Genomic DNA, 26195 nt, shown 5'->3' with positions numbered 1-26195 from the left:
ATATGTGACCATTTGCAGCTTTAACCCGGTGCACTTTTTTCGTTTCAGATTTTGCTGAAATAAAGTACACTTAAGTCTTTTGACCGCCTGTGCAATGAAAATGAAGTTCGTTTTACGATTCATTATATATATTCTCTGGTAAATGACAAAGACCAGTGTAGTTTTTAGTTTTGTTATGAGCTTTCGAGTTATTTATGAAAATATGGGCTTACATTTTGCGTTGTCAATTGTAGATTATTTCGGGTTAATATAGACACATCTGAAATTTGTGCAATTAGCACGGATAACGGTACTACAAGTTATGATATATAATAGATATACATGCCATACCATTACTGAGATATAAGAGCTGTATCTGTATTTCTGATCAACGGAATTATAAAAAATTGGATTATCTAATATCTGTTCTTTTTCGAGAGCACAAATACTTGTGTGGCATATGACACTCAGTGAGGATCTTAATAACGCAGAAAGCAAATTGTCCAGCCACCAGCCGGAGTGATTGGAAAGTCTCTCAACATTTCTTAAGGATCAATTGAATACAAATATACGGAAGTTTGGGATAGAAAAACTGCCTTCGACTCAGTGAAGCTAAAAGTTTTGAACGTTTCAAAAAGTATTGATATTACTAAGGAAATATTTTTTCAACGTATCATAACTACTTATACGAGATATGTTAAAAAAATAACGTGAATTTTCGTTTTTTGCGAGGTTTTTAATTAAGTAGCAACTACATCAGTTTGTTTGATCATATGATCATAGAGATATAGAGACACAAGAATAAGCACTTGGATACCTCTATCGGCTGATTGTGGAATTTGCGATATTTTTAATGTTTTCGAGATTCAAATTTGAATAAAACTCAAAACCCCGGAAAAGATCTAAGACCATTATAATGAACGTATATTTATCCTACCAAAATTTGTTAGAAAGCGAATATATTTTCCGTGTATTTATTATTATATGTACGGTAATGTACCGTTAACATTAAGGTGTTAGGGGTAGTCAGAGACACGAAAAAATGAGAATATTCAGTATTTTTTTTTTTGCTATTAAATCATGGAATTTTACAAAAGTAATAATATGGCATTATTATACAATATTTTGACTTAAAGTCAAAGTCTAAAGTTAAAATTTGAAAACAAAAAATAATTTCCAAAGTTATAGCTGTATGTGTTGACCCAGTTTCAAAAAAAGGTCCTTGCGGTGACAATCATAAGAACTTGGAGATTCATCAAAAATCAAACGGATAAAAAAATTAGATAATCCTGGGCCTGATCGAAGCATTTTTTCTCAAAAATTAAATAAATGCCGGCCTCAGGAAATTTTTTTCTAGATTTTCGGGAAAAAGCAATTAAATTGGTCTTAAAGAATCGAAATCCTTCGATCAGGCCTGAGTTTATTATGTATTCCAGAAGCTGTTTAAATTTCATTCAAATCTACTAAGCGGTTTACGAGTTACAGTTGGCACCAGTTCAAAAAACATAGTTTTGAGAATAACGCATTTATGGTTTCACACTAGCGTGTTGGATTGCCCGAGCGCTCTTTGTTATTTGTTGAATAACTCGAAAAGTAATTATCGGAAAATCTTCATATTTTCAGAGAATATTTTTAAGATATTACACTTAACGAAAATGCAAAAAAAAAATGATTTTTTGAAAATCCTGACTACCCCTAACCCCTTATTGAACAACTCATTTTTTGTAATTTCATATTTATATTTTTCGTATTTACATAATTAATAAAATCAACACTTATTCAAATCCTAACATTTTTTAGAAATATATTATTGAATAACTTATAAAATATGAGTAAGAAACTTCTAACTTGGTGGCATACAGTCTTCTATGTAATATCTTATCCGCTATGCCTTTGTGGTTGTGGTATTCTTACACAGACAATATTTTTGCTCTTTCTTCAAATCAATGCACTTGGCAGTTTTTGCATAAGAATCCAGACGTGATATCTCTTCCACATTGGTTTCGATTGTATTTGTTGTTATATTTAAAACTACTGTTGCTCGAAATTTCGCTTTCTCCGGGTTCGCTTCGAAGCTTATACGATATGTGAACTCATTCGGTACTTTGAACATTTTCATTTCAGCTCTGTCGATTTTTGTTAAATTCAATTTGGCACATTTATCACTAATGTTCTTATTAATCAAATATTGATTGATTTCATTTAATACCAGTCCAGTTACATTCTTTGCGACAGCATTGCTTGTTGGTACAACTTCATATGGTACACAGGTACACCAATGCTCGGGGATGTCCGCATCTTTGCACGTGCGATTCTCAGGTATTTCATGAAATATACTTATACCCTGTAAAGTATCATTGGGGATGGGAAATTGCTTTACGGGTTGCATCACTTCAAGTATATGCTTCATGGTCGCATAAATATCATAGGGTGTCGTTAAACGTTTTTGATTTATTTGTAAGTTTTTCATAAAATCCGGATGTTCATTCTGATACCACGACGGTATTGATATAAACATCATCGGTAGGCGCTCTTCTAAGAAACCGGATTTTAAATTCAGCAATGCGCCCCAACGCATGCCATGGTCTGCAAAGAATATCACAATCGAACGCTCCAGTATGCCATCTCTTTTTAATTTCTTAATATATTCTAACATTCTCGCATCCATTTTTGCCTCGGTATCAAAGGCGTTATGACTAAAGGAATTTGTCCAGAATAAACCGAATACCGGTTCTTCGGGGTGGGCATTCACAAATTGTAATGCATAATCATAGATGTATTCTGCATAATGCTTGCGACCAACACAGTAAGGCAGCCCTGCCTCATTGGTCACTTTCAGCTCCTTTTCAATGGCCATAGCCATGGGGCGTAGATAATAATCGGTCGGTGGCTGTTCGAATCCTTTTTTGAGATAATTGAAAGTACTCATCTTAGTTGTATCCTCAGCATATGCGGTTTTATAACCGATTTGCTTAAAATCGTTCCAAATAAAATTACAAATTGGCTTATTGAGTCCACCTACAGTTTTGGGCAAGCATTTCTTATCAGCCACTGTTTCATTGTATGACGTGAGTAGCGGCATTAAATTTGGGTATGTATTATCACCAATCTAAATCGCAAATATGAAAAAGAAAATAATATACTTTGATTTCCAGGCGCCCGTCAAGTAAGCGATTTTAAGCGTAATTTTACCTTATTATAACCCTGCAACTCGAACCATTGATTCATTTGCAGGTACTTAAGTGTCTCTGGCATAGTGCGTCGCAAATTTATGCGCGACAAAGAGTCAATACCTAACAACAAAATGCTAGGTTTCCTCACATCCAGTGCCGCTGATTTGTTCTTACTTAAAGACTCGGTAATATTTTTCAATTCATTTGCTCTCGGCAACTGTATGAAAGAGAATGCATCCTTTTGTATTGTTGTGTTTGTATTCTTCCCGATGTAACACTCTGTAATTATATAATCGATGTGTTGAGGCACCATAAAGTTCTGATGGAATATGACGCAATTTAAGAGGCTGCAAATTCATTACAATTATTTCATTACTAGTTCTGCTAGCTTTCGTTTCGAACATGAATTGAAAATCACTCACTTATACTTGAAATCAGCCATTTGGCCACTCCCAGCTCTCACAATTTGCCGATAACAACAGCGGACATCTGTAGCGCTGACATTTAGGGGTTTAACAGCCCGCTCTATTGCCTCCATATCCATGTGTAGAATATATTGTCTTGCATTTAGCTGATAACTGCTTGTAATGAAAGCTTCATCATTTGTACAATTTGTATATTTGTACTTTTTTGGATTAAAAATTTTTAAAACATCTTCCGAGAAAGGATCCACATACGGTATACGACACTGTGTTGTATAGATAAAGAATTTCGATTGCGTTCCATTATCATTTGCCATACCAAGATATGATGCTGTGACATTCATGAGATCTGCAACAAATTTGATATTATTATATTTATAAGAGAAATTCGTTTCACTACTTTTCTGCTTGCTAATCGAGAATTCCTATGTAACAGCTACAACTCAGTTAGTTGAAGTGAAATAAGCTCTTAGAGTTCTAGATTCACTCATTTTATTTGGCTTGACACACCAAGGTAGATGTTCGGTTGAGTATCTTTAAACTTTATGCCAAAAAGTGGTCCCAGCTCTGAACTATGGCTGATGCTTAATTTAAACTCAAATAATATGTGATTAATTTATTGAAAATATATAATTTCGGTTTTTTTTTAGTAAAAAGCACATATCGTTACATAAATAGTGTCACAACTCGATTTTTCAGGAGAGCGGTTTAAAGTTTTCAATTGTCTCTTATTTAGCAAATATGGAAAAAAGCCATAAGTGTATTGAAAAAACTAGTGGTATTATATTTAATAAAATGATGAGTATAAGGGGACTAAAAAGTGTGTACTGAAACTTTGCCGTAGGCATAACCGTGACCCTTTTGAATTGTGTCGTTATTTGTGAAAAATATAAATCAATTTCGCTGTCATAAGTTAAATGTGTCGTTATTGCTAAAAAAAGAAACCTGAAAAATGTAATTTCGTTTTCACAAATATCGTTCTAACACAAAATATGTCGTCCTTTCTGAAAAATCCATGCCTAATTCTGTCGTTGTTGTGATTAAAAAGTAATGCAACATAACAAGTTTAATAACGGCACATTCTTATCTCACGATTTATTTTTCTACAGAGCGGAATGCAATTTTTATACATACTCAACATAAAAATCGTGGTTTTTGAGATATGACACTATTCATGTAAATGAGCGATATATATTTCACATTCTTATGTTCTCAAATATATATCAATTCTCTTCGACAACGACGGTTCCTCAAAGGTTTTAATTTTTAACTAGCACCTTAGATAGTCAACAGATATTTATAAATATTATGATTTGAGCAGATTTTGGTAAAATATTTACTTTCCAAATCCACATTAACACTTTTTTTGATTGGAAATCAATATTAACACACATTTTCTAAAACCTGTTTGCTTCAAAATTGGTGCCGTCACTAAAGATAGTAAAGGATTTTTGCTTTTAAAAGAACTTTTAGTTAAACAAATTCTAAATATATTGAAACTAAAAAAAATTTAAAATAATTTCACTTAAATGTTGTATAATGTTCAACTACATCTCCATCTGTTAAGTCGAACTTCTCCACCCATTTAGTTAAAAGTTTCAAGACGTCTCAGAGCGATTAATATATAATATTTTAGGAGAATATATTTGTCTTTTATTTGCCTTTATCTGCTGAGAGGTGACCTTGATTGGGCATAAACAATTTTTATTAGTAACAAATTATAATCCAATCTAGATCATACAAAATCCAGATCGTTCGGAAACTTCGATACAACTGCTACCTTTCGCCGATATGTGTGATGCTTAAGGGAAATCGATTTTTTTTTTGTTTTATCTTATTGTTTAACATTTCAAGAATATGTCCTTTAATCCGATCTAAGCAATATTCATGAAGTTACTGTTTAATTAGTTTCGGGGCCTTTAACGCTCTAACTCTAACAGCTACGGCTTTAAACGCGTTTTTCTCAAAACTACTTTTTTGAAGTCCGTGTTCACTGCCATTTGAAAACTACTCGACCGATTCATTTCAAACTTGGTACACATTTTCTTCACATAAAATACCTTCCCCCTACGTTTAGTAATTTTTTAAATTTTAATCGAAAATAACGGTTCACACTTTAGATGGCCGCCAAAAATTTTTCAATAAAAAAAAAAAATAATCAGAGAACGTTGGGGGGAAGATTTGTTTAAATTTAACTAAATTTTTATGGTTTTTCATTTTCGGATAATTTCCGGCCGAGTTACAGTGAACACTGCAAATTGTTTTTGTTTCAAGACGTCCTAGGGAAAGCTCTGTCACGGGCGAATGGTTTAATATTTTAGCATGAAAAATTTACAGAACATAGTCAAAAGTATGCTCAATAATGTATAGAAGGTTTGAATAAAATTGCTTAATCGGTATTTGAGATAAAAAATCACAAAAAAAGTGTTTTTTTTTGCGCTGAAACCCAGACCCCTCCCTTAAGGATATACATATATGTTTTCCACATGTGGTAAGCAATTAAACTTCTTCTAAATCTATTTATGCTGGTGTTTATAGAATATTGCATTTACTTTGCGGATTTGTGAATTCTATAATTTTTGTGCTAGGCGATTCTTTCGATTTTTAAGCAGCATTTACCATTTTTTGTTTTTTGAAAACGATTATTGTTGTATGTGGAAACATTTCGTAAGAAATACATAAATTTGTTTATATTTTAAACAAAATTATTTGTTACACCAGTAACTTACTTGAATTAGCACTTTTATTTGACATTATTATGTTATTGCTATTTAAAAAGGTTCTATTCACATTATTCGTTATTTGGTTATAAAATAATTGCAAAGTTGTGACTAATATGCCGAAAACCAAAATTTTTGTTACATTTATATTTTTCCTTAATCCTGTTAAAATATCGTATGGGTTTCGATTGGCAATATCTTTCAGCATTCTATGTTTATGTCCACATATTAAGTATTCTTTACACGACATTTTTCCAAATGCGGTGCACCACTAAGTTATTTCACTAAACAGTAATTATGCCGCGAACCCGTTACTAGAACTGAATTTGAAAGATGAATTTGTGCAAATTAATACCTTCTCAGCTCTCACATGTTACGTTTAAATTCATATTTGTCAATACAGTAAAACCTCCATAATTGTTACCTAACGTAGTTTCACTAAAAAATGTAATGGTTGCATAAAAACTGAGTAATCGGACAGAAATAGCGGTAATTTGAGTACTAATACATGTAATTGAATGGAGAGCTTCAACAAATAATTCTAAGCAGGTGTGACTGTTGTTGTTAAATGTAGCCCACCTGTATTCGTAACTGTTTACTATTGATGATTTGTCTATATAGTGAAATTTTAAAACGTTAAAACACATAAAAACAAACACAGACACTTGCAAACATTAAATATGAGACCATTTGTTGTAGCGTTAACCCGGTAATGCCCAGAACTTTTTTGCTTTCAGATTTTGCTGAAATAAAGTACAATTATATATTTTGACCGCCTGTGCAATGAAAATGAAGTTCGTTTTACGATTTATTATATTCGTTGTACACATTTTCCGGCAAATCCGAAAAACCAGCGTAGTTTTTAGTTTTGTTATGAGCTTTCGACTTATTTATGAAAATACATTACCATATGGTAAACATGGCTTATTTCGGTTTAATATAGACACATCTGACACTTGTGCAATTAGTTATGGTACGGATACCAGCACTAAAAGTTATGATATATGTATTTCTGATCAACGGAGTTATTAACAAGTAATACCTGAGACAGACATGTGTATCACCGGTTTTCCGAATTTTGTTTGAAAGCAAATGGATGGCGGTACTACAATACAGTTCTAGAAACCATTGAAATTTTGTAATGTTGTGAAATGTACTACAATAGATCGCATTGGACACACCGAAAGCTTTAAGCTCTTTTGCCACAATCATATGTTTTCTGAGATTTTGACATACAGAAAATAAGTTAAATTCAAAATTAATTGAAATAAAAAAAATGAAAAAAAAAATAAATTATGTGAAAAATATGTTGAGAAGTAAAAATTATAATGGAAAATGAGATTATAAGATTAAGTTATAACTAACTCAGGATAACTTTTCATGCCTGTTATTCATAATTATATTTTGCTTGAATTTATTTGTATCAGCTGATCGATGTAAACATAGTATAATATTATATGTGTGCAACTATGCTGGTACATGGTTTCCTGCGCTTCTATAGTCGTAGACATTGTAGTACGGAAACCATATGTCTGTCTTAGGCATTAGGAATTACCATGTTATCAGCACTTTTTTTGTGGTATTTCACTGAAAAGCAAGTTTTTTTTTTCAAAACGCCAGGATCATGTATCGCCGTATTTTGATGGCCGTATTTGACGGTCTTTTAAGATCCATTTCAACTACTTCTGTTTTTGTGCAAAAAATACAAATTTTTGCCATTTTTTTGTAATGTTTTGTAATGTTAAAAATTGCTTTCTCCACTACACATTTGTAAATATTTATTGTTTACATTTTTTAGAAATATCTGGTGTCTGTGAACCAAGGCTGGTATTTCAGTTTACTACAAATCGATGTGTGTCAATGTACGTGGTAAACACAATACCATAATACTTTTATCGTGGTATTTTTACCTCATGTGTGTTTGAGGTATAAGACCATTATAATAAACGTATATTTATCCTCCCAAATTTGTTAAAAAGCGAATATATTTTCTGTGTATTTATACGTATCGTAATGAATAACTACTTTTTTTGTAATTTCATATTTATATTTTTCGTATTTACATAATTAATAAAATTAACACTTATTCAAATCCTAACCTTATTTAGAAATATATTATTGAATAACTTATAAAATATGAGTATGAAACTTCTAACTTAATGGCATACAGTCTTCTATGTAATATCTTATCCATTATGTCTTTGTGGTTGTGGTATTCCTGCAAAGACAATATTTCTGCTCTTCCTTCAAATCGATGCACTTGGCAGTATTCGCATAAGAATCCAGACGTGATATCTCTTCCACATTGGTTTTGATTGTATTTGTTGTTATATTTAAAACTACTGTTGCTCGAAATTTCGCTTTCTCCGGGTTCGCTTCGAAGCTTATACGATATGTGGACTCATTCGGTACTTTGAACATTTTCATTTCAACACTTTCGATTTTTGTTAATTTCAATTCGGCACATTTATCACTAATGCTCTTATTAACCAAATATTGATTGATTTCATTTAATACCAGTGCAGTTACATTCTTTGCGACAGCATCGCTTGTTGGTACAACTTCATATGGTACACAGGTACACCAATGCTCGGGGATGTCCGCATCCTTGCAAGTACGATTCTCAGGTATTTCTTGAAATATACTAAGACCCGGCGTAGAGCCATTAACATAAGGTACGTGTATTTCAGGATCCGCATCCTCAAGTATATGTTTGAGCGTTGCATAAATATCATAGGGCGTGGTTAGACGTTTTTGATTTATTTTTAAAGTTTTGATGAAATCCGGATGTTGCTTTTGATACCACGGTGGTAGTGATATGAAGAACATTGGCAAACGTTCTTCTAAGAAACCAGATGTTAACTTCACCAATGGGCCCCAACGTACACCATGATCGGAAAAGAATAACACAATTGAACGCTCCAATACGCCCTCACTCTTAAATTTCTTAAGATACTCCAAGACTTTAACGTCCATTGTTGCTGCCGTATCGTAAGCATTGTGACTAAATGAGTTCATCCAAAACAGTCCGAAAGTGGGTTGCTCTTCGGTAAACACATTCGCGTACTGTAATGCACTATCGAAGATGTAATCGCCATAATGCCGGCGTCCAACACAATACGGTAGTCCAGCACTTGACTGCACTTTCAGTGCCTTTTCAATTGCTAATGTCATCGGGCGCATATAATAATCAGTTGGTGGATGCTCAAATCCAATTTTCTTATAATTGTACGTATTTATAACGACCACATCCTCCGAATATGCGGTTATATAACCAGCTTCTTTGAATTTATCCCAAATAAAATTGCAAATGGGTTGATTAAGTCCGCCAACTACTGAAGGTTTGCATTTCTCATATGCCATTGATGTATTGTATGATGTGAGCAGCGGCATCAAATTCGGAAATGTATTATCACCGACCTGTGTTTGTATATAAGTAAATAAGAAATATGGCATTAATATGTCAATAAGCGTATTGCAAGAGAGAGAAAGAGAGACATTAAAAATAGACAATATTTTTCAATTACGTTATTTGAGACCATTCTTCGTATAGACAGAGAGAGAGCGTTGTCTTTTAACAACTCTTATGGATTGACTTGAAACATTTTAGTTAATGACACGTGTCATGGCACCGCCGAAAGCTCCAAATTTTTTGATCTGCTGTTCCCGAAGCTCGTCGGGTCAAGCTGTTCGCAATATGAATTAACCGTAAGCTTTACTTACTACGCTAAGTTTTGCTACAGAAATATTCAGCGTATAATCTTCACTTACTTTATTCAAACCATGAAATTCTATCCACTCCTCGCTCCCCTCTAGATATTTAGCAGTCATCGGCATTGTGCGTCTTAAATTGATGCGTGATATACTATCAATGCCCACTAATAATATACTCGGCTTCCTTAGACGTTGCGCTCTAGCAGCTCTTCTGGCATATGAAATGGTTATAGAACTGTTCAAAGGCTTTAGTGGTTGTATAAATGAGAAGGCGTCCGCTTGTATAGGTTTTGTAGCATTGCCACCAACATAACACTCAGTAACCATATATTCGATATGTATGGGTACCAGAAAATCCTGCTCGAATGTGGTGCAATTTAAGAGTCTACAAAGGTAATCAATTATCACTTAATATCGCAATACAGTACATTACAGTTATGTATGTATGTAAATAGTCAATAGAAATGTACTTACTTAGCCTCTTTATCAGCGGTTTTACCACTCCCAGCTCTAACAATTTGCCGATAACAACAACGGACATCTGTGGCGCTGGCATTTAACGGTTTAACGGCACGCTCTATTGCCTCCATATCCATGTGTAGAATGTATTGTTTTGCATTTAGCTGGTAAACGGTTGAAATGAAGGCTTCATCGTTGGTGCAATTGGTGAATTTATAATTTTCTGGTTTAAATACTTTGAGCGCCTCCTCGGTAAAGGCAGGCACATACGGTACACGACATTGTGATGTGTAAATGTAATATTTCGATTGCGCTGGATCTGGAAAAATGTGCGAAATTAAAGTGTTGTTAAAGTGGAAGCGAATTAGGAATTGGGCAATTGGAAAGGTAATATTTGCGTATTTATGTACATAGAAATTGATAGAAGAAATATCCGATGAGGATAAGCTGGATATCGTAAACTTTTCAACATTTTCGAAAAATACCATCCTAAACTGACAAGTTTTAAGACAACTTATTTCTATTGAAACCTGTTGCAACAACCGTAAGTACAGTCTGTATTGTATGTAAAACAATAAGCGCGTGTTAGAATAATTGCTATAAAATATTTATATTACCTATTAATAAAAGAAACAATTTTTTTTTTCAATATTTAAAAATTGACGGTAAACAAATAATTCAAAACATCTGTTTCAATTTAAAGGAGAGCAAACACAGTTAGGTTATATATAGACATGCAGCTTTTGAAGAGTACCATTGTGAGTGTTTGGAAAAACCATTTATGACACTACACCACAAATTTGAAGAATAACACGAAGTTTGATCTATTTTCTAAAGTGCGTTCAGGTCGTACAATGTGCGAAAGCATACCGTTTAGTTTATTGAATTATACCATTTCTTTATATTTGTTAATAAATAGCTTGAAATTGACAAATGGAAAGTTTGCGAGTCAAAAGTTTAGTTATTTATTTTTTTGTATTTAAACATAATTCACTTAGCAACATCAGCCATTTTATCATCTGTCGCTCTTAATGCCAACGCTTACGTGTGTTACTCACACAGACAATTCTTACATATTGACAGCAGCCAATATTTATTCTAACGCCGCGTGTGCGGAGCTCAATGACAGTAAACCATACTTAATATTGTTCGATTTTTTTATTTTTATTTTTATTATATAAAGTTATATAGATAAAAATGTGCATTTTAGACTTCAAATATGACGCACTTTAGTACAAAGTTATTTTTTTTTTTTTTAATTTTTAATTATTATACAAAATTAGGACAAAAAATTTATTTAAAATTACTTAAAAATTGTTTTTTTTTATAATTCTTAAAATATTATTTAATAGATTTATTGTTGATATCTTTGTAATAAGTAGGTTATTTGACTACGATTTTATATGAATTTATTAACTAAATTACGTTATACTCGTATATAAATATAACTAATTTTCTAATTTGTCTGAATTTTTCAGTGCATAGATACTCAATAAATTTGATTTGGATTATTATTTATGTTCTTATTTCAAGAATATAATCGTTCCGAAAAAAAAAATATCTAACACTTTAAAATTATTGTAAAAAAAATTTTAACAATTTCGTAATTGACTTCACTAAAAGCTGCTTTTATGAAAAAAATAACCTCTTATTTTATTATTATTTTTTAATTATATAAAAATTAATTCAAACAAAAGCCAGCATTTAACACTTTCCAAAGTCACTTTTAATATTCAAAGTTAAAAATTGTTGCACCATGGCGTATGAGTAACATTCTACTGTTTCAACAGCAGACTGTGTTAGCGCCACTGTTGGCTACATTAATATCGTCTATTTATACAATAGTGTCTCGCTACTCTGTTAATTACGAAGCGTACACTTTGCTTAAACTATTTTGAAATAAATAACTGAACGTTGGGATAATTTTATTTGAAACTTGTATAGAAGGAATATAAGCAAAGTGAGTAAAATTCGTAACAGCTTTAACAGTAACTCAAATTAATGCAATACAATAAAGTGTAAATTAAACTATTATTAACAAATAAAATTAAAATTAATAAATTGAATTAAAGCCACTTTGAACACATAAAAAATGCCGGTACATTAGCGCGAATAATTTAATGGAATTTCTAAATAAAATAAATATAAAAAGCACATCTCACTTACTGTATTTAGCACTTTCTTGCACTCTACAAAAGGCATTTTTCACATTCTTTGCATAGTAGATTGGCTGATACATCAGATATAATGTTAAAATTAACATACACAACACCGTTAACTTTGTGAATTGTTTAAATCTGGTTATGGATTTTATATTACTATATATGATCATATTTTGCTCCTCCAAATTTCGCCATTTCTTATTATCATGTGATGCACCGCATGTTATTAAGTTGGGCATTTTAATTGTTATAACTTTCATCACTACTATTTTATAATACGTTACTTCCAGCACAGGCTTAGCTAATGCTTTATTGAGCTTATGTTTTGACGTGTCGAGCTCTGTTTTATTACTGATAACTCATTAATGTGATGTAGATTTTTTATAATCGTGGAAATGTGTAGAAAATGCTATAAATGGCGAATATACATATGTACGAGTATTTGAATAAAATTGTTAAATTTACATATGTACATATGTTTTGCGGATACAGTACAACCTCCTTAACACATATACATACAGAATATATGTAAGCAATTTGTTAAATATAGTCGAATATTTCGAGACGCAACTGTTCACTTCATATTCCATATTTATACATCTGTTAATATAAGTATGTTATAAATATTTATTTATTTATTTTTTTTAGTTTATTTTGGACACATTTTCATTTTTTTAATTACTATTTATTTTTGGATTCTTGCACACATATGTACGTATGTCGTCAATGGTTGTGTTTAATCTTGGTTGGAAACGTGTTTATTTTATTTACTAAACATTGAGACTAAATATCATATATTTTGAAGATTGAATTGCTTTTTAAATAAATAAATATATTTCATTTCAACAATTCAGCATGCCAAAGAGACATATTTAAATAGTTTTTTGTGAAATTTTTATTAAAAAATTCGGAAAATGCAGGTGTTAGTAACTCAGCTCCCTTGACGTATTCAAAAAACAGCTCTTGCCGTAGACAGCATATTTCATGATTGGTTTGTCCAAAATCAATAAACGAAAAATATTTCAATAGTACAGGGATAAATTAAAATATTAAAATTTGAATTTTTTACAGCATTTCAACGAAAAAACTCACTTTTTTAGTAAATTTTCGCCACACATTGGCTCGAAAAAAGGTGTAATAAAAATTAAAAAAATCCTTCGTTCATTACCTAGATAATATTATTTCAAAGAATTCCAAAGTGCGAAATTTTAACAAATTCGCTTCATAACTTGTCTTACTTTTTAAAAATTTGAGTTTTAAGATAAACGCATTTAAAGTTTTAAATAGAAACTGGCGTAGGCTGATGGGCGGAACTTCCAAAGGGTATATCAATTAGAATTTTACTCGGAATGATTTGATTTTTTTTTGGATTTTTGGGGAATATTTTAAACATATTGTACTCGTTAATAAGACAAAAAAAAATAAATATTGAAACTCCCATAGCCCCTTAATATCATTACTATATCAGTCATTTTATTCTTCATTAAGTTAACTAACCGAAATCACTACATAATATAATATTTATACTTCGATTTCATGAAATGCCAAATGACCATGCTTCAACCAAGCTACTGTAATCCTCTGTAACAAATTGGTATCTGAGTTATAGCACTTTATCTCCAATATCGCAACAGCTCAGAGTCCATTTCACCTGTGCTTCGTCACAACTCAAATTATCTTAAATTTTCGTTGGGACTGAAAGACGTAGTTTAAGGTGTTACAAACTATCGTTGGCAAACTATATTGAGAAGAATCATTCACAATCACTCCACTGACTCCAAACTTCTTGTTCCCTTATTATATAGCGTCTTAACACTGCAATAGATATATTATATTTGCATCACAACCACGTCTGTTTCTTACATAAAGCATGATACGAAATAAGATCCTCCTAAATAAAATTTCCTATCCTTTTCCTATCTTGTTTTATCCTTTTTTCTATCCTTTTATATCTATAGTAGTCTAACATCTAAACTTTACAATTTGTAAAGAATGAAGTGAGCTTTTTTTTAAGATAAAACAAAAACGATTTGGGATGTCAATGAAATTCTTTATTCCTGTGAAAGTACATTCGATCCCATTATGTATTGAAACTCGTTTTCTTTTGCATGGTCACCACGGGCACGCTTTCAGAAGTCCAGACGCTGAACACAATTTTCTACGGTTTTAAAGCATAAATCGGCAAATACTGCTGCAATTTCACATTCGATATTCGTACGAAGTTCATCAATCGTCGCTGGCTTGTTGGTATAGACCATAAACTTGACGTAGCCTCACAGAAAAGAGTCTAACGGCGTCAAATAATGTGGCTTGAGGCGCCTGTCCTGCCCTGTTGGAACCACATATTGTCCAAGTCCTATCATCCAATTCGGGCCAAAAATATTCGGTTATCATTGAGCGGTAGCGATTCCCATTCATAGTAACGTGCTGGTCTTGATCATCACGGAAGAAGCCACGGATGGCCCAATGACGCCGCCGGCCCATTAACCAAACCGTATTTTTTTCGGGATGCAAAGGTGACTCATGAAGGACGTGTGGATTATTGCCTGATCAATAACGTATTTTTTGCTTATTGACGAAGCCATTCAGGCAAAAATAAGCCTCATCGCTGAAGATGATTTTTCGATGAAAATTCACTCTTAAAGTTGAGGCACTGACTCCGAATTTCGGCTCGTTGTTGGACCATATATCTTTCCATGATGAAATGACCTTCCCTTCCTTAATGAAGATAAATGTCAAAAGAGTGGGAAAGAATATGGCGTCGCTTGCTGTCCCTATCAGCCTACTTTTATAGCGTCCCTTTTGAAAAACCCCTTTATAAATGGGTTTCGTACGCAAAATTACTGAAATCCGTTATGCAATAACAACATAAGTTTCGTCTCTTACTTATACTTTACATAGTCCACAGACAGTCGGGTTTAAGTAACTGAAACAAAATCAACATAATTGGAAATCTGTTGCCATAACAAGAACAATCCTTCATATTGTTTATCAAATATAAAGTGTAAATATTTTATTTAAAGATTTAATTTAACCAATACTCACGCTAGGGCAGTAAATATTTAACACAAATACTATAACATTTGCTAAAAAAATTAATTCAATTTTATTCTATTCTGTTTGTTGAGAAAAAAGGTGTACTATTTATATGCAGTCATAAAGAGTTTATTAAACTCTATCGTACATAAATAAATATTTACTTATTCTGGTAGAAAAAAAAATATTTTATATTTCTAAGTACTGGCATTGCATATTTTTGGGCGCAGAAGTACTTAAATATGTTTGCTATGTTTTTTAATGACACTAAGTGGAGCTTTAACAGTATAAATGCACGATTTTGGTAAAAAATATCAGCGGGATATTTTAATATATCATTACCAATATTGCAAACGCCACAACGAAATCATAAATAAAACAATTGACTGTATTACAAAATATATATTTTCTCAAAAATAAATATAAGAAGAAAAGATTCAATAAAATAAGTACTTAGTAATTACTATAAGCTTCTAAGATTTTAGGATTTCTATTTACAAGTTTATCGGTGCGTCGCCATCCCTTGGCGTAATCGTAAACGGTAGCGTTATTTCTTACAAAGGCAATATTTCTTCTCCTCTTTCAAGTCAATGCAGTTTGACGTTTTTGCATAAGAATCCAGACGTGATATCTCTTCCACATTAGTTTTGATTGTATTTGTTGTTACATTTAAAACTACTGTTGCTTGAAATTTCGCTTTCTCCGGATTCGCTTCGAATTCTAAGCGATATGTGGACTCATTCGGTACTTTGAACATTTTGATTTCAGCTCTGTCGATTTTTGTTAATTTCAATTCGGCACATTTATCACTAATATTTTTATTAACCAAATATTGATTGATTTCATTTAATACCAGTTCAGTTACATTCTTTGCAACGGCATCGCTTGTTGGTACAACTTCATATGGTATACAGGTACACCAATGCTCTGGTATGCCAGCATCCTTGCATGTACGATTTTCAGGAATTTCTTGAAATATACTTATGCCATGCATTGTGCCATTACGTATGGGAAATTGCTTTTCTGGCTGTGTCACCTCAAGTATATGTTTCATGGTCGCGTAAATATCATAGGGTGTCGTTAAACGTTTTTGATTTATTTCCAGAATTCTTACAAAATCGGGATGTTGTTGTTTGTACCACAGTGGCAATGATATGAAAATCATTGGTAATCGCTCTTCTAAGAAACCAGATTTCAAATTCAGCAGTGGACCCCAACGCATGCCATGATCAGCTAGAAATATCACAATCGAACGCTCAAGTATGCCATCTGTTTTCAATTTCTTTAGATATTCCAATATTCTCGCATCCATTTTTGCCTCGATATCAAAGGCATTATGACTAAAGGAATTTGTCCAGAATAAACCGAACAGCGGTTCTTCGGGGTAGGCATTCGCAAATTGTAATGCATAATCATAAATGTATTCGCCATAATGCTTGCGACCAACACAGTAAGGCAGTCGCGCCTCTTTGGTCACTTTCAGCTCCTTTTCAATGGCCATTGCCATGGGGCGTAGATAATAATCGGTCGGTGGCTGTTCAAATCCTTTTTTGATATAATTGAAGGTACTCATTGAACTGGTATCCTCTGCATATGCGGTTTTATAACCGAATCGCCTAAAATCATTCCAAATAAAATTACAAATTGGCTTGTTAAGACCACCTACTTTAGTCGGTTGACATATTTCGTAAGCCTTGCTTTGGTTATATGATGTCAATAGTGCCATCAGGTTCGGAAAGGTATTATCACCGATCTAAGAAATACAAACAAATAAACAACATAAATAAAGCATTTCATTAAATAAGTGCCAACGTTATGGATCAAAAGAACACGCCCTACTACAAAAATGCTAAGTGTGATACTAGAGCAGGGAAAGATAATCCCACTCCGATTTGGAAATGGTTCCCCACATCCATGGCAATGAAATATGTGATGGTTTAATCTTATAAAACCATAATAAATTTACTGTGGGTACTCTATGAGGCCTTTCTGGCTTAGTTACTTTCAGTAGGGTTACCTCATATACTTGTATTCCTGTGTACTTTCAATGTGTGCGACCTTGTCCCATAATACAATTTGAAAAACTGACCTATCTATAGCGTCCAGCAGTTTGTGTAGCAAGAACTATAACCGGTTATAATAGATAGATAACGTGAATCAATTCGCCTCGTCTGTTTATAATTTATATACATGCTTAATCCGATATCTATATTGATATTTCTATGGTCTTACACGGAATTTTTAATTCAACAATCAATTTTACTATGTGCAAAATGATAAGAGAAATTGATAAAAAATGAATTATCGATTATTTTCACGAGTCAAAATAAACAAATATTAAACATAATCAATAATAGAAAATAGTTACCAGGTTGAGCAAACATGACAACTATTGTATATATATTATATGTATGTGTGAAAGAGCACCGCTTTTTTATGACTTTGTTTATAGGGGAAAAACATTTATAAGTCTGAGAAAATTACAAATACTTACTTACTTTGTTGTAACCCAGTAATTCGGCCCACTCATTTACTTGCAGATACTTGAAAGTCTGCGGCATTGTACGTCGAAGGTTAATACGCGAAACAGCATCAATACCGATGAGCAAAACGCTTGGTTTCCTTATGCCCAATACTTGTGATTCGGTAGCATTTTCGGCGCTGATTTCTTCCTTCTTAGCTTGTATAAATGAAAAGGCATCCTTCTGTAGTGGTTTTTTCTCATTGTGATCTAAGTAACACTCAGTAATTATATACTCTATATGTGACGGTACCAAAAAGTCCTGATGAAATATAACACAGTTTAAGAGTCTGTAAAGGTAATGTGGTTGTTGGTATTTTTAAGAATTAGAACTTAAGAATTTAGAATTTACAATTTTTACTTTAGAAATTAGGATGAAGAATTTAGAATTTGGAATTTGGAATTTAGAGTTTTTACTTTAGAAATTAGGATGAAGAATTTAGAATTTAGAATTTGAAATTTGGAATTTAGAATTTAGAATTTAGAATTTAGAACTTAAAAATTTAGAATTTAGTATTTAGAATGTGGAATTTAGAATTTAGAATTTAGAATTTAGAATTGAGAATTTAGAATTTAGAATTTGGAATTTAGAATTTAGAATTGAGAATTTTTACTTTAGAAATTAGGATGACAAGTTTAGAATTTAGAATTTGGAATTTGGAATTTAGAATTTAGAACTTAAAAATTTAGAATTTAGTATTTAGAATGTGGAATTTAGAATTTAGAATTTAGAATTGAGAATTTAGAATTTAGAATTTGGAATTTAGAATTTAGAATTTAGAATTTAGAATTTAGAATTTAGAATTTAGAATTTAGAATTTAGAATTTAAAATTTAGAATTTAGAATTTAGAATTTAGAATTTAGAATTTGGAATTTAGAATTTAGAATTTAGAACTTAAAAATTTAGAATTTAGTATTTAGAATTTGGAATTGAGGATTTTTACTTTAGAAATTAGGATGACAAATTTAGAATTTAGAATTTGGAATTTGGAATTTAGAATTTAGAACTTAAAAATTTAAAATTTAGTATTTAGATTTTGGTATTTAGAATTTTTACTTTAGAAATTAGGATGAAGAATTTAGAATTTTGAATTTATAATTTTGAATTTGGAGTTTAGAATTTAGAATTTAGAATTTAGAATTTGGAATTTAGAATTTAGAATTTAGAATTTAGAATGTAGAATTGGGAATTTAGAATTTAGAATTTGGAATTTAGAATTTAGAACTTAAGAATTTAGAATTTAGAACTTAATAATTTAGAATTTAGAATTTAGAACTTAAGAATTTAGAATTTAGAATTTGGAATTTAGAATTTAGAATTTAGAACTTAAAAATTTAGAATTTAGAACTTAAGAATTTAGAATTTAGAACTTAAGAATTTAGAATTTAGAATTTATATTTATATTTATGAATTTTCAAAACTAAATTATTCGATTTTTATTTCGATTTATACACAAGTAATAAAAAATTACCATTGCCTACATGCATCACTCACTTATACTTTGTATCAGCCGATCCACCACTTCCACTTCGCACAATTTGTCGATAACAACAATGAACATTCGTTGCGCTGGCATTTAACGGCTTCACCGCCCGCTCTATTGCCTCCATCTCTATATGTAGAAAGTATTGTCGTACATTTAGATGGTAATTGCTTGTAATGAAAGCTTCATCCTTTGTACAATTGGTGTACTTGTACTTTTGTGGATTAAATATTTTTAGAACATCTTCCCCAAAAGGATCCACATACGGCATGCGACATTGTGACGTATAGATGAAGTATTTGTCTTTTGGTCGTTTTTCGCTATGATTTGTGACATTTAGTGTAGATTCTGTAATCGTTATATTATCTGCGAAAATAAAGTGTGAAATTAGACTTAAATTATGTAAAACATACTATGGACTAATAGAAGCTAAAGTCATATAATATATAGACGGTAATAATTTTATTGAATTTGACTTCTTTTGGAACAAATTTGATACATAAGATTTCCAATTATGCCTTAAGCAGTTTGTAAATAAGATAACACAAACAAAATGTACCTTTTACTTATAGTAAGCTCGCAACCACGAATAGATTTATCGAAACTTAGATAACATACCGAAGTATTGTAATGACCTATTTTTAACATAAATTTGATGTTAGTGTGGAAAAAGTTTTAATTATAAATTGATGTTCTTCATAATTAACAACATGTTATCGCACATACCCAGTAATGTTAAAGTTATCTCTTGTTTTACGTTAGCATAGACACTTGGAATTACGTTACATAGAAATTGAAAGTGTTTCAATTCTATATGAGTGAAATATAACTTAAGTTCTGTAGATATATTTGCGCCAATATTGAAAGTGAAATTAAATTGTGTTTGCTCTCACGGACAATTGACGTTTTATTGAAAAAAATTAATCCTATGGATGTCCAAAATAGGCTGATATTGATGAAAACCTCGGTGGTTAAAGAGCTTACAATGAAAGCCATTACAATATTTTATGAATTAAACTTCGAATTGCTTCCGTATCCACTGTATCCTCTTTCAACGACTTCTACGCAGTCCTCAAGGATATCTTTACTATAAAGGGGCTATACCAGTGTAACCAATGAAAAATTAGGCGATTTCCGTGAATTTTTTTTTTTAAGAAAGTACTCGATGGAATTTTTCGTAGTTTTTTAGACATAATAAGGTATATTTTCGGATATCTTTTAAGATTATTCTTCACAAATCTTCTTTCTTCGGAGGTGCTAAAAAAAGTTCCCCAACTGCTGACATGATTCCGGCCGAATAAAACAAAAAAATCAAAAAGGTTATTAAAGTTGACGGTATTTCCTATACAATGACCTATAATTTTTGAAAAATAATAAAAATTAACAAATGACGTAGTTCTGAAAAAAGTACCGTTTTTTAAAGCCAAATTCACAATTTTCAACCAATCCAAAAGATCGTAAGTCATTGTATAGTAAACATATTCCAGAATTGTCAGTTTCAATTTGATTTCAAGAAGTGGATCGATTTGAAAAATGTCTTTTCCAGAAAAACGCAGTCTCGACTATAGCGGCTTATATTATGTGCGGGCGATCGCTCTTGAGAACGGTTCCTTTCAAAAACTATTCAAGATACGACCTTGCCGATTTCACAGGATATTTTTGAAAGTGTAAACTAACGAATAAGTAAAAAATAAAAAAATCGATTTTTTGGAAATGTCAAACTAGTATAGGCCCTTAAGAATGAGGCTTATTGGGAAGTATGTGATTAGTTGTAACACAAAAATCACTTGAAAAACTTGAAAAACACTATAATCAGTTATCGCTTCCGACAGCACCGATCCACGAACTGCTGTCAGTTTTCTACGAAGTATTCTTGGAAATGATTTTATTATTCCTTATGACTTTTTCCCACTTATTAACCACTTGATACAATTGGTTTATTGGGCAAATAGAAATGAACTAATAGATAAGCCCACGCTTCACGTCAGTTACGTACAATAACTTCAGGGCCGAAAATGACTTATCTCTAACAGCTGTTAAAATCAAATTTACTCTACAAATTATGTATAATTAATTTATTGAAACCACAATAATTAATAACCACAGGTACATATACATACATATGTACATATTTTTGAGTTTTTTTTTTCTTAGCAAAGTACTTATAAACATTTGATAGTGATTTTTGGTTGATTAATTTTGCGCATAAGGTCCACTAAAAGTCGTTATCACTGTTAATTGTATCACTATATATGTATGTATGTACATATTTTGGTTTTTTGACATATCCTCCTCCATCTACACGACAATACGTAAATATATCATGTATTTCTAATAAGAGAGCAATAGGTGTGATTAAACGACTGCTATTTAATAACACTTGAAGTTTTTTTTCTATTGGTGATCATCAAGGCATATCATTATTTGAATTGAATCAATTCAATTTTGTCCACAGAAAAAATCCAAGGTTAAAATATGCGTTTTCTAATAATATTTGCGCAAAAATCTCATAAAATGTTTAAGGGGCTATACTAGTGTGACATTTTTAAAAATGGCGGACATCATAACTCAACGAGAAATTGACCGTTCGACCTCATATTGAAACTGACCAACGATCTTTTTGATTTTTGAAAATTGTCAATTTGCCATAAAAAAACACAATTTTTTTACCGTCAAAACGACATTATTTTTCAGAACTACGTCATTTTGTTAATTTTTGTTATTTTTTTTTCAAAAATTATAGGTCATTGTATAGAAAATACCTTCAACTTTAATAACCTTTTTGATTTTTTTTGTTTCAGCTACTCACTCGGCCGGAATCATGTCAGCAGTGGGGAACTTTTTTAGCACCTCCGAAGACAACACATAACTCCGTTATTTTTCAATATTTTTGTTTAAAAAAACTCTTAAAATATATCTGAAAATATATCTTATTATGTCTAAAAAAAACTTCGAAACATTCGATCGAGCATTTTCCTTAAAAAGCCAATTACGAAAATCGCCTTATTCTTCATGGGTTACACTGGTATAACCCCATAGCTAGGGATGCTAACATCGTGAAATGAAACATCGATGGTTCGATGTATCGATGTTTCTTCAAAACCCATCGAAATCAAAAATATCGGCCATTAAAACATCGATACATCGAAACATCGATGTATTTTTTAACTTTTTTATCTTATTTTAAATTTAGTGTGAAAAACTAAGGGATACAGAAGCGGAAGTATAAATAAATGAATTGTAGTACGTCTTAAGTTGATACCTTTTATTTCACTTAGCATTATATGTCTGTTAAAGTTTTTTCTCAATAAATAACAGAATTTCAAAACAACAACATGGAAAGTTTTTTCACTGTCGTTTCTTTTCGATTTTACTTCTGCGTGATAGTGGCCGGTCGTTTACTCGGCAAGTGGCCACAATGCGTAAATATTAATAAGCCTATCTATACAACTCCGGAAACACAGTATTCATGTCAACCCAACCCTCTAGTGGCTTCTGAGTGGTAGGGGTAACAGCCGAGATACAATTTCTCTTCAACCTTCCGTCCCTGTAAGTGTAGATAAATTTTACAGCTTACATTTCATCTTTTGGTGGACCAAATGTTTAATCTGGTTCCAAATATCAAACGAGTATTCTGTTTCACACTCATCCGAAGATTCCGTTGTATCAGCGCGATTCTTTGATTTTTTATCTTTAAAATGCAGTAATTTGAATCTCTGATCTAACGCAGTAGCCTACGCCACAATTAAATTGTATAAATAAATCACAGTATTGTCCAAGCGCACATTCCCTTAACGAATTCTCCGTATTTTACAAAAATCGAATTCCAATGTAATAAAGCGTATGCAATAGAGGGTTTCGAGTTAATACCCGAAAAAGGTGTGTGAAGTCAAATTTTTATATAAAACATCGACATAAAACATCGTTGAAAGTGACATCGATGCATCGATGTTTTTAGATTCGAGACATCGATGGCTAATATCGATGCTTTTTGACGAAAACATCGATCTTTCAAAAACATCGATACATCGTTTGCATCCCTACCCATAACCCCTTAAGTATTTCAAACAAAATCCTTTGAAAAAATTTGAAAAATCGCACAAAAATGTGTGGTTATACATATGTGATGAGACATAAAAACTGCCTAAAACGTGTTACTATCTACCTTCAACCTCCATTTTAATATACAGTAGAACTTCCATAACTCGAACGTCTATAACTCGATGTCTTGAATTGGTAATAGAAGTCAAATTTCATACAAATTACCTTCCGTAACTCGGAAGTTTCACTACTTAGAAGTTTTTTGGGGATAGTGATTCGAGTTATGGAAGTTCCACTGTATATCTTAATGAAACTAGGTAGGCGTGTCACTTTGTGGTAAAGTCACTTTGATACCAACACAGAATTCGATTAATGACGAAAAATTTCAAATATCTTTAATTCTTGCAACCCGAGCAAGTGACCACAGAACATATCACAGATCCACCACGTTATCAACTTTTTCTGTAATTGATGAATTAAGAAAATCTACAGTATTAAACCTTATCGATACTGGTAGGTGACTTGGTGAGCTTTATGTGCTGAACACATAAAAGACGACAAGCGACGAGCGACATCTGTCAAATATTAAAATACACGCGTTCTTATGGGCACAGATTTTTTGACAACAGCACGACTACGCGACAACAGACTTGTAGTTGTCGTTGTCGCCAAATTAGAAATGTTTCTAATTTTGCCGACGACAATGGCCGCTGTAGAGCTGCCACTAACATGTGAAATGTAAAATTATTCAAAGTTCTCACAAGTATGACGTTATTTTGCCAGTAGATACTTAAAATAGCTTTGATATATCATTTATAATAAGAATCGATTATTTAAAATAAATAAATCGACCATTTTTACATTTTTTGCGTAAATAATTTCACTTTAAACTAAATATGTACATTTTATTGAAGTGAAAGATGTTAGTACGGCAACAATGAAATTGCTGTTTGATATGTCGTTGCCGTCTTCAAAATGTACAAGACGCTGGCTTCAAAGCGACATTTGTGATTAGCCGTCGCTACGTCGTGTCGTGTCGTCGTCTTTGTGTTCAGCACTTTAAGCCTCACATACACACACACACACTTTTTTGCTGCACAGTATTTCCCAATTAGTTTAAGCAACTTAAAGTAATTTCTTCACACTCATATAATTTAGATTAAATTTTTGAAATTATATTTCCTGTTTTCTTGTTGTTTGTTTTTTTTCTTTGTTTTTGTTACTCGAGTCAAGCGTAAAATTCCTTTGTCTCAGCTTGAAAGTATTTGTTCATGATTATATGCCTTAAATTAGGTTTTGCATTGGAACCACCGATAACCGTCAATGATTTTTAACTTGAAATACACGAAAGGCACTGTAATTATTTTTAATATTATTTATCTTAAGTGCTTAGCAACAAAACCAAAAAATTGTCGCGATAATTCACATGCATTTATACACATACATATCTACGCATACATATGAACACGTATATGATTTTTTTTTGTTTTCTTGTACTTTGCTGAACTCAAACTTAAACAAATTCCGTTCACTTCAAAGTTATTGCGCATACCACTTGGTAACCATATTATATTTTGTTCTTATTATATTTAACGCGAGAAGCATTCATAAACTAATCAAAATAAATATTTTTGAAAATAACTTTTTAAATACAAAACACGCTATTATTAAAACAAAAAAAAAACAAATCTAAAACAAAAATCAAATCTTACTTTCCGCCACATCAATTTGAATTGTGGTTTCGTTTAAACGTTCCGCTGCATCATAGTACAAGCGCATGTGCAGCAGCTGTAATGTTGTAATTAACATACAAAATGCAAAAAATCCAGCAAACTGTTTATGTTTCACAAGCGCTAAACATTTTTGCAATACACCTTGATTTTGACATTCATACACATTTTCATCATCGTTGTCTTGTTTATTTAGTAAACTGTATTTTACAATCGTCATTTGTTTGATTGAATTACGCGTAATCACTTGTTACTTCTACTTCCTACGTTCGATAGAAGTTACTACATACATATGTATGTCGCGAGCTTACTTCTATAACTGAATGCACAATAATAACTGAACCCACTTGCTAATATCGAATTATATGCTATGTATGGACTCGTATTCTATCGCGCACACACTCTATTGCGGAACAAGCGACGCGCACGGACACACGCATACATTGTACATATAATAATATAAATACATACATACATACATATGTACATAGGCTATACGTTTTCCTTTCATTATAAACAAAAAAATGCGAAATATATTTTTATCTGCTTTTTTACAGTGTGTCATTTTCGATTAAAATACCCACATTTTTTATTAATTTTATAGTATTGTAAATATCCTTTTTCAGAATTTGGCTTTATGTAATGAGCAGTCGAGAATTTTCAAAATTTCAATGGAATTATTTTTAATTTTTTTTTCAAATTATTTTTTTCGAAATTGCTTATTCAAATTATTATATTTTATTCAATTCAATC

The 26195-nt window shown here is 31.7% G+C and overlaps 2 protein-coding genes across 2 annotated transcripts; both read right to left on the bottom strand.

Annotated features, from left to right (window-relative positions):
- Nucleotides 1-1731: 1731 nt before the first annotated feature.
- LOC128919886 (uncharacterized) lies at nucleotides 1732-4113 on the bottom strand. The gene is made up of 4 exons (XM_054225479.1): nucleotides 3975-4113; nucleotides 3575-3923; nucleotides 3172-3499; nucleotides 1732-3088 (listed from the first exon to the last, which is right to left on the bottom strand). The coding sequence occupies exons 2-4, from the start codon at nucleotides 3916-3918 to the stop codon at nucleotides 1865-1867; spliced, it is 1896 nt and encodes a 631-aa protein (XP_054081454.1). The 5' UTR covers nucleotides 3919-3923; nucleotides 3975-4113; the 3' UTR covers nucleotides 1732-1864.
- Nucleotides 4114-8431: 4318 nt separating this feature from the next.
- LOC105216347 (uncharacterized) lies at nucleotides 8432-25836 on the bottom strand. The gene is made up of 6 exons (XM_054225473.1): nucleotides 25425-25836; nucleotides 19683-20037; nucleotides 18160-18476; nucleotides 10483-10786; nucleotides 10066-10393; nucleotides 8432-9714 (listed from the first exon to the last, which is right to left on the bottom strand). The coding sequence occupies exons 1-6, from the start codon at nucleotides 25660-25662 to the stop codon at nucleotides 8488-8490; spliced, it is 2769 nt and encodes a 922-aa protein (XP_054081448.1). The 5' UTR covers nucleotides 25663-25836; the 3' UTR covers nucleotides 8432-8487.
- Between the last annotated feature and the right edge of the window lie 359 nt (nucleotides 25837-26195).

Source organism: Zeugodacus cucurbitae, chromosome 2 (genome assembly GCF_028554725.1).
Source record: "Zeugodacus cucurbitae isolate PBARC_wt_2022May chromosome 2, idZeuCucr1.2, whole genome shotgun sequence".
NCBI lineage: Eukaryota > Metazoa > Arthropoda > Insecta > Diptera > Tephritidae > Zeugodacus > Zeugodacus cucurbitae.
The sequence above is the reverse complement of the archived record's forward strand: the minus strand, read 5'-3'. Positions and strand labels throughout refer to the sequence as shown.

Coding starts and splice junctions, on each gene's coding strand:
- LOC128919886 (XM_054225479.1), bottom strand. CDS start 3,918: ATGAATGTCACAGCATCATATCTTGGTATGGCAAATGATAATGGAACG. Junction 3,500..3,574: donor ATGGCTGATTTCAAGTATAA/GTGAGTGATTTT, acceptor ATGAATTTGCAG/CCTCTTAAATTGCGTCATAT. Junction 3,089..3,171: donor AGTTGCAGGGTTATAATAAG/GTAAAATTACGC, acceptor TTTGCGATTTAG/ATTGGTGATAATACATACCC.
- LOC105216347 (XM_054225473.1), bottom strand. CDS start 25,662: ATGACGATTGTAAAATACAGTTTACTAAATAAACAAGACAACGATGAT. Junction 20,038..25,424: donor TCAAATTGATGTGGCGGAAA/GTAAGATTTGAT, acceptor TTATTTTCGCAG/ATAATATAACGATTACAGAA. Junction 9,715..10,065: donor AATTTCATGGTTTGAATAAA/GTAAGTGAAGAT, acceptor ATACAAACACAG/GTCGGTGATAATACATTTCC.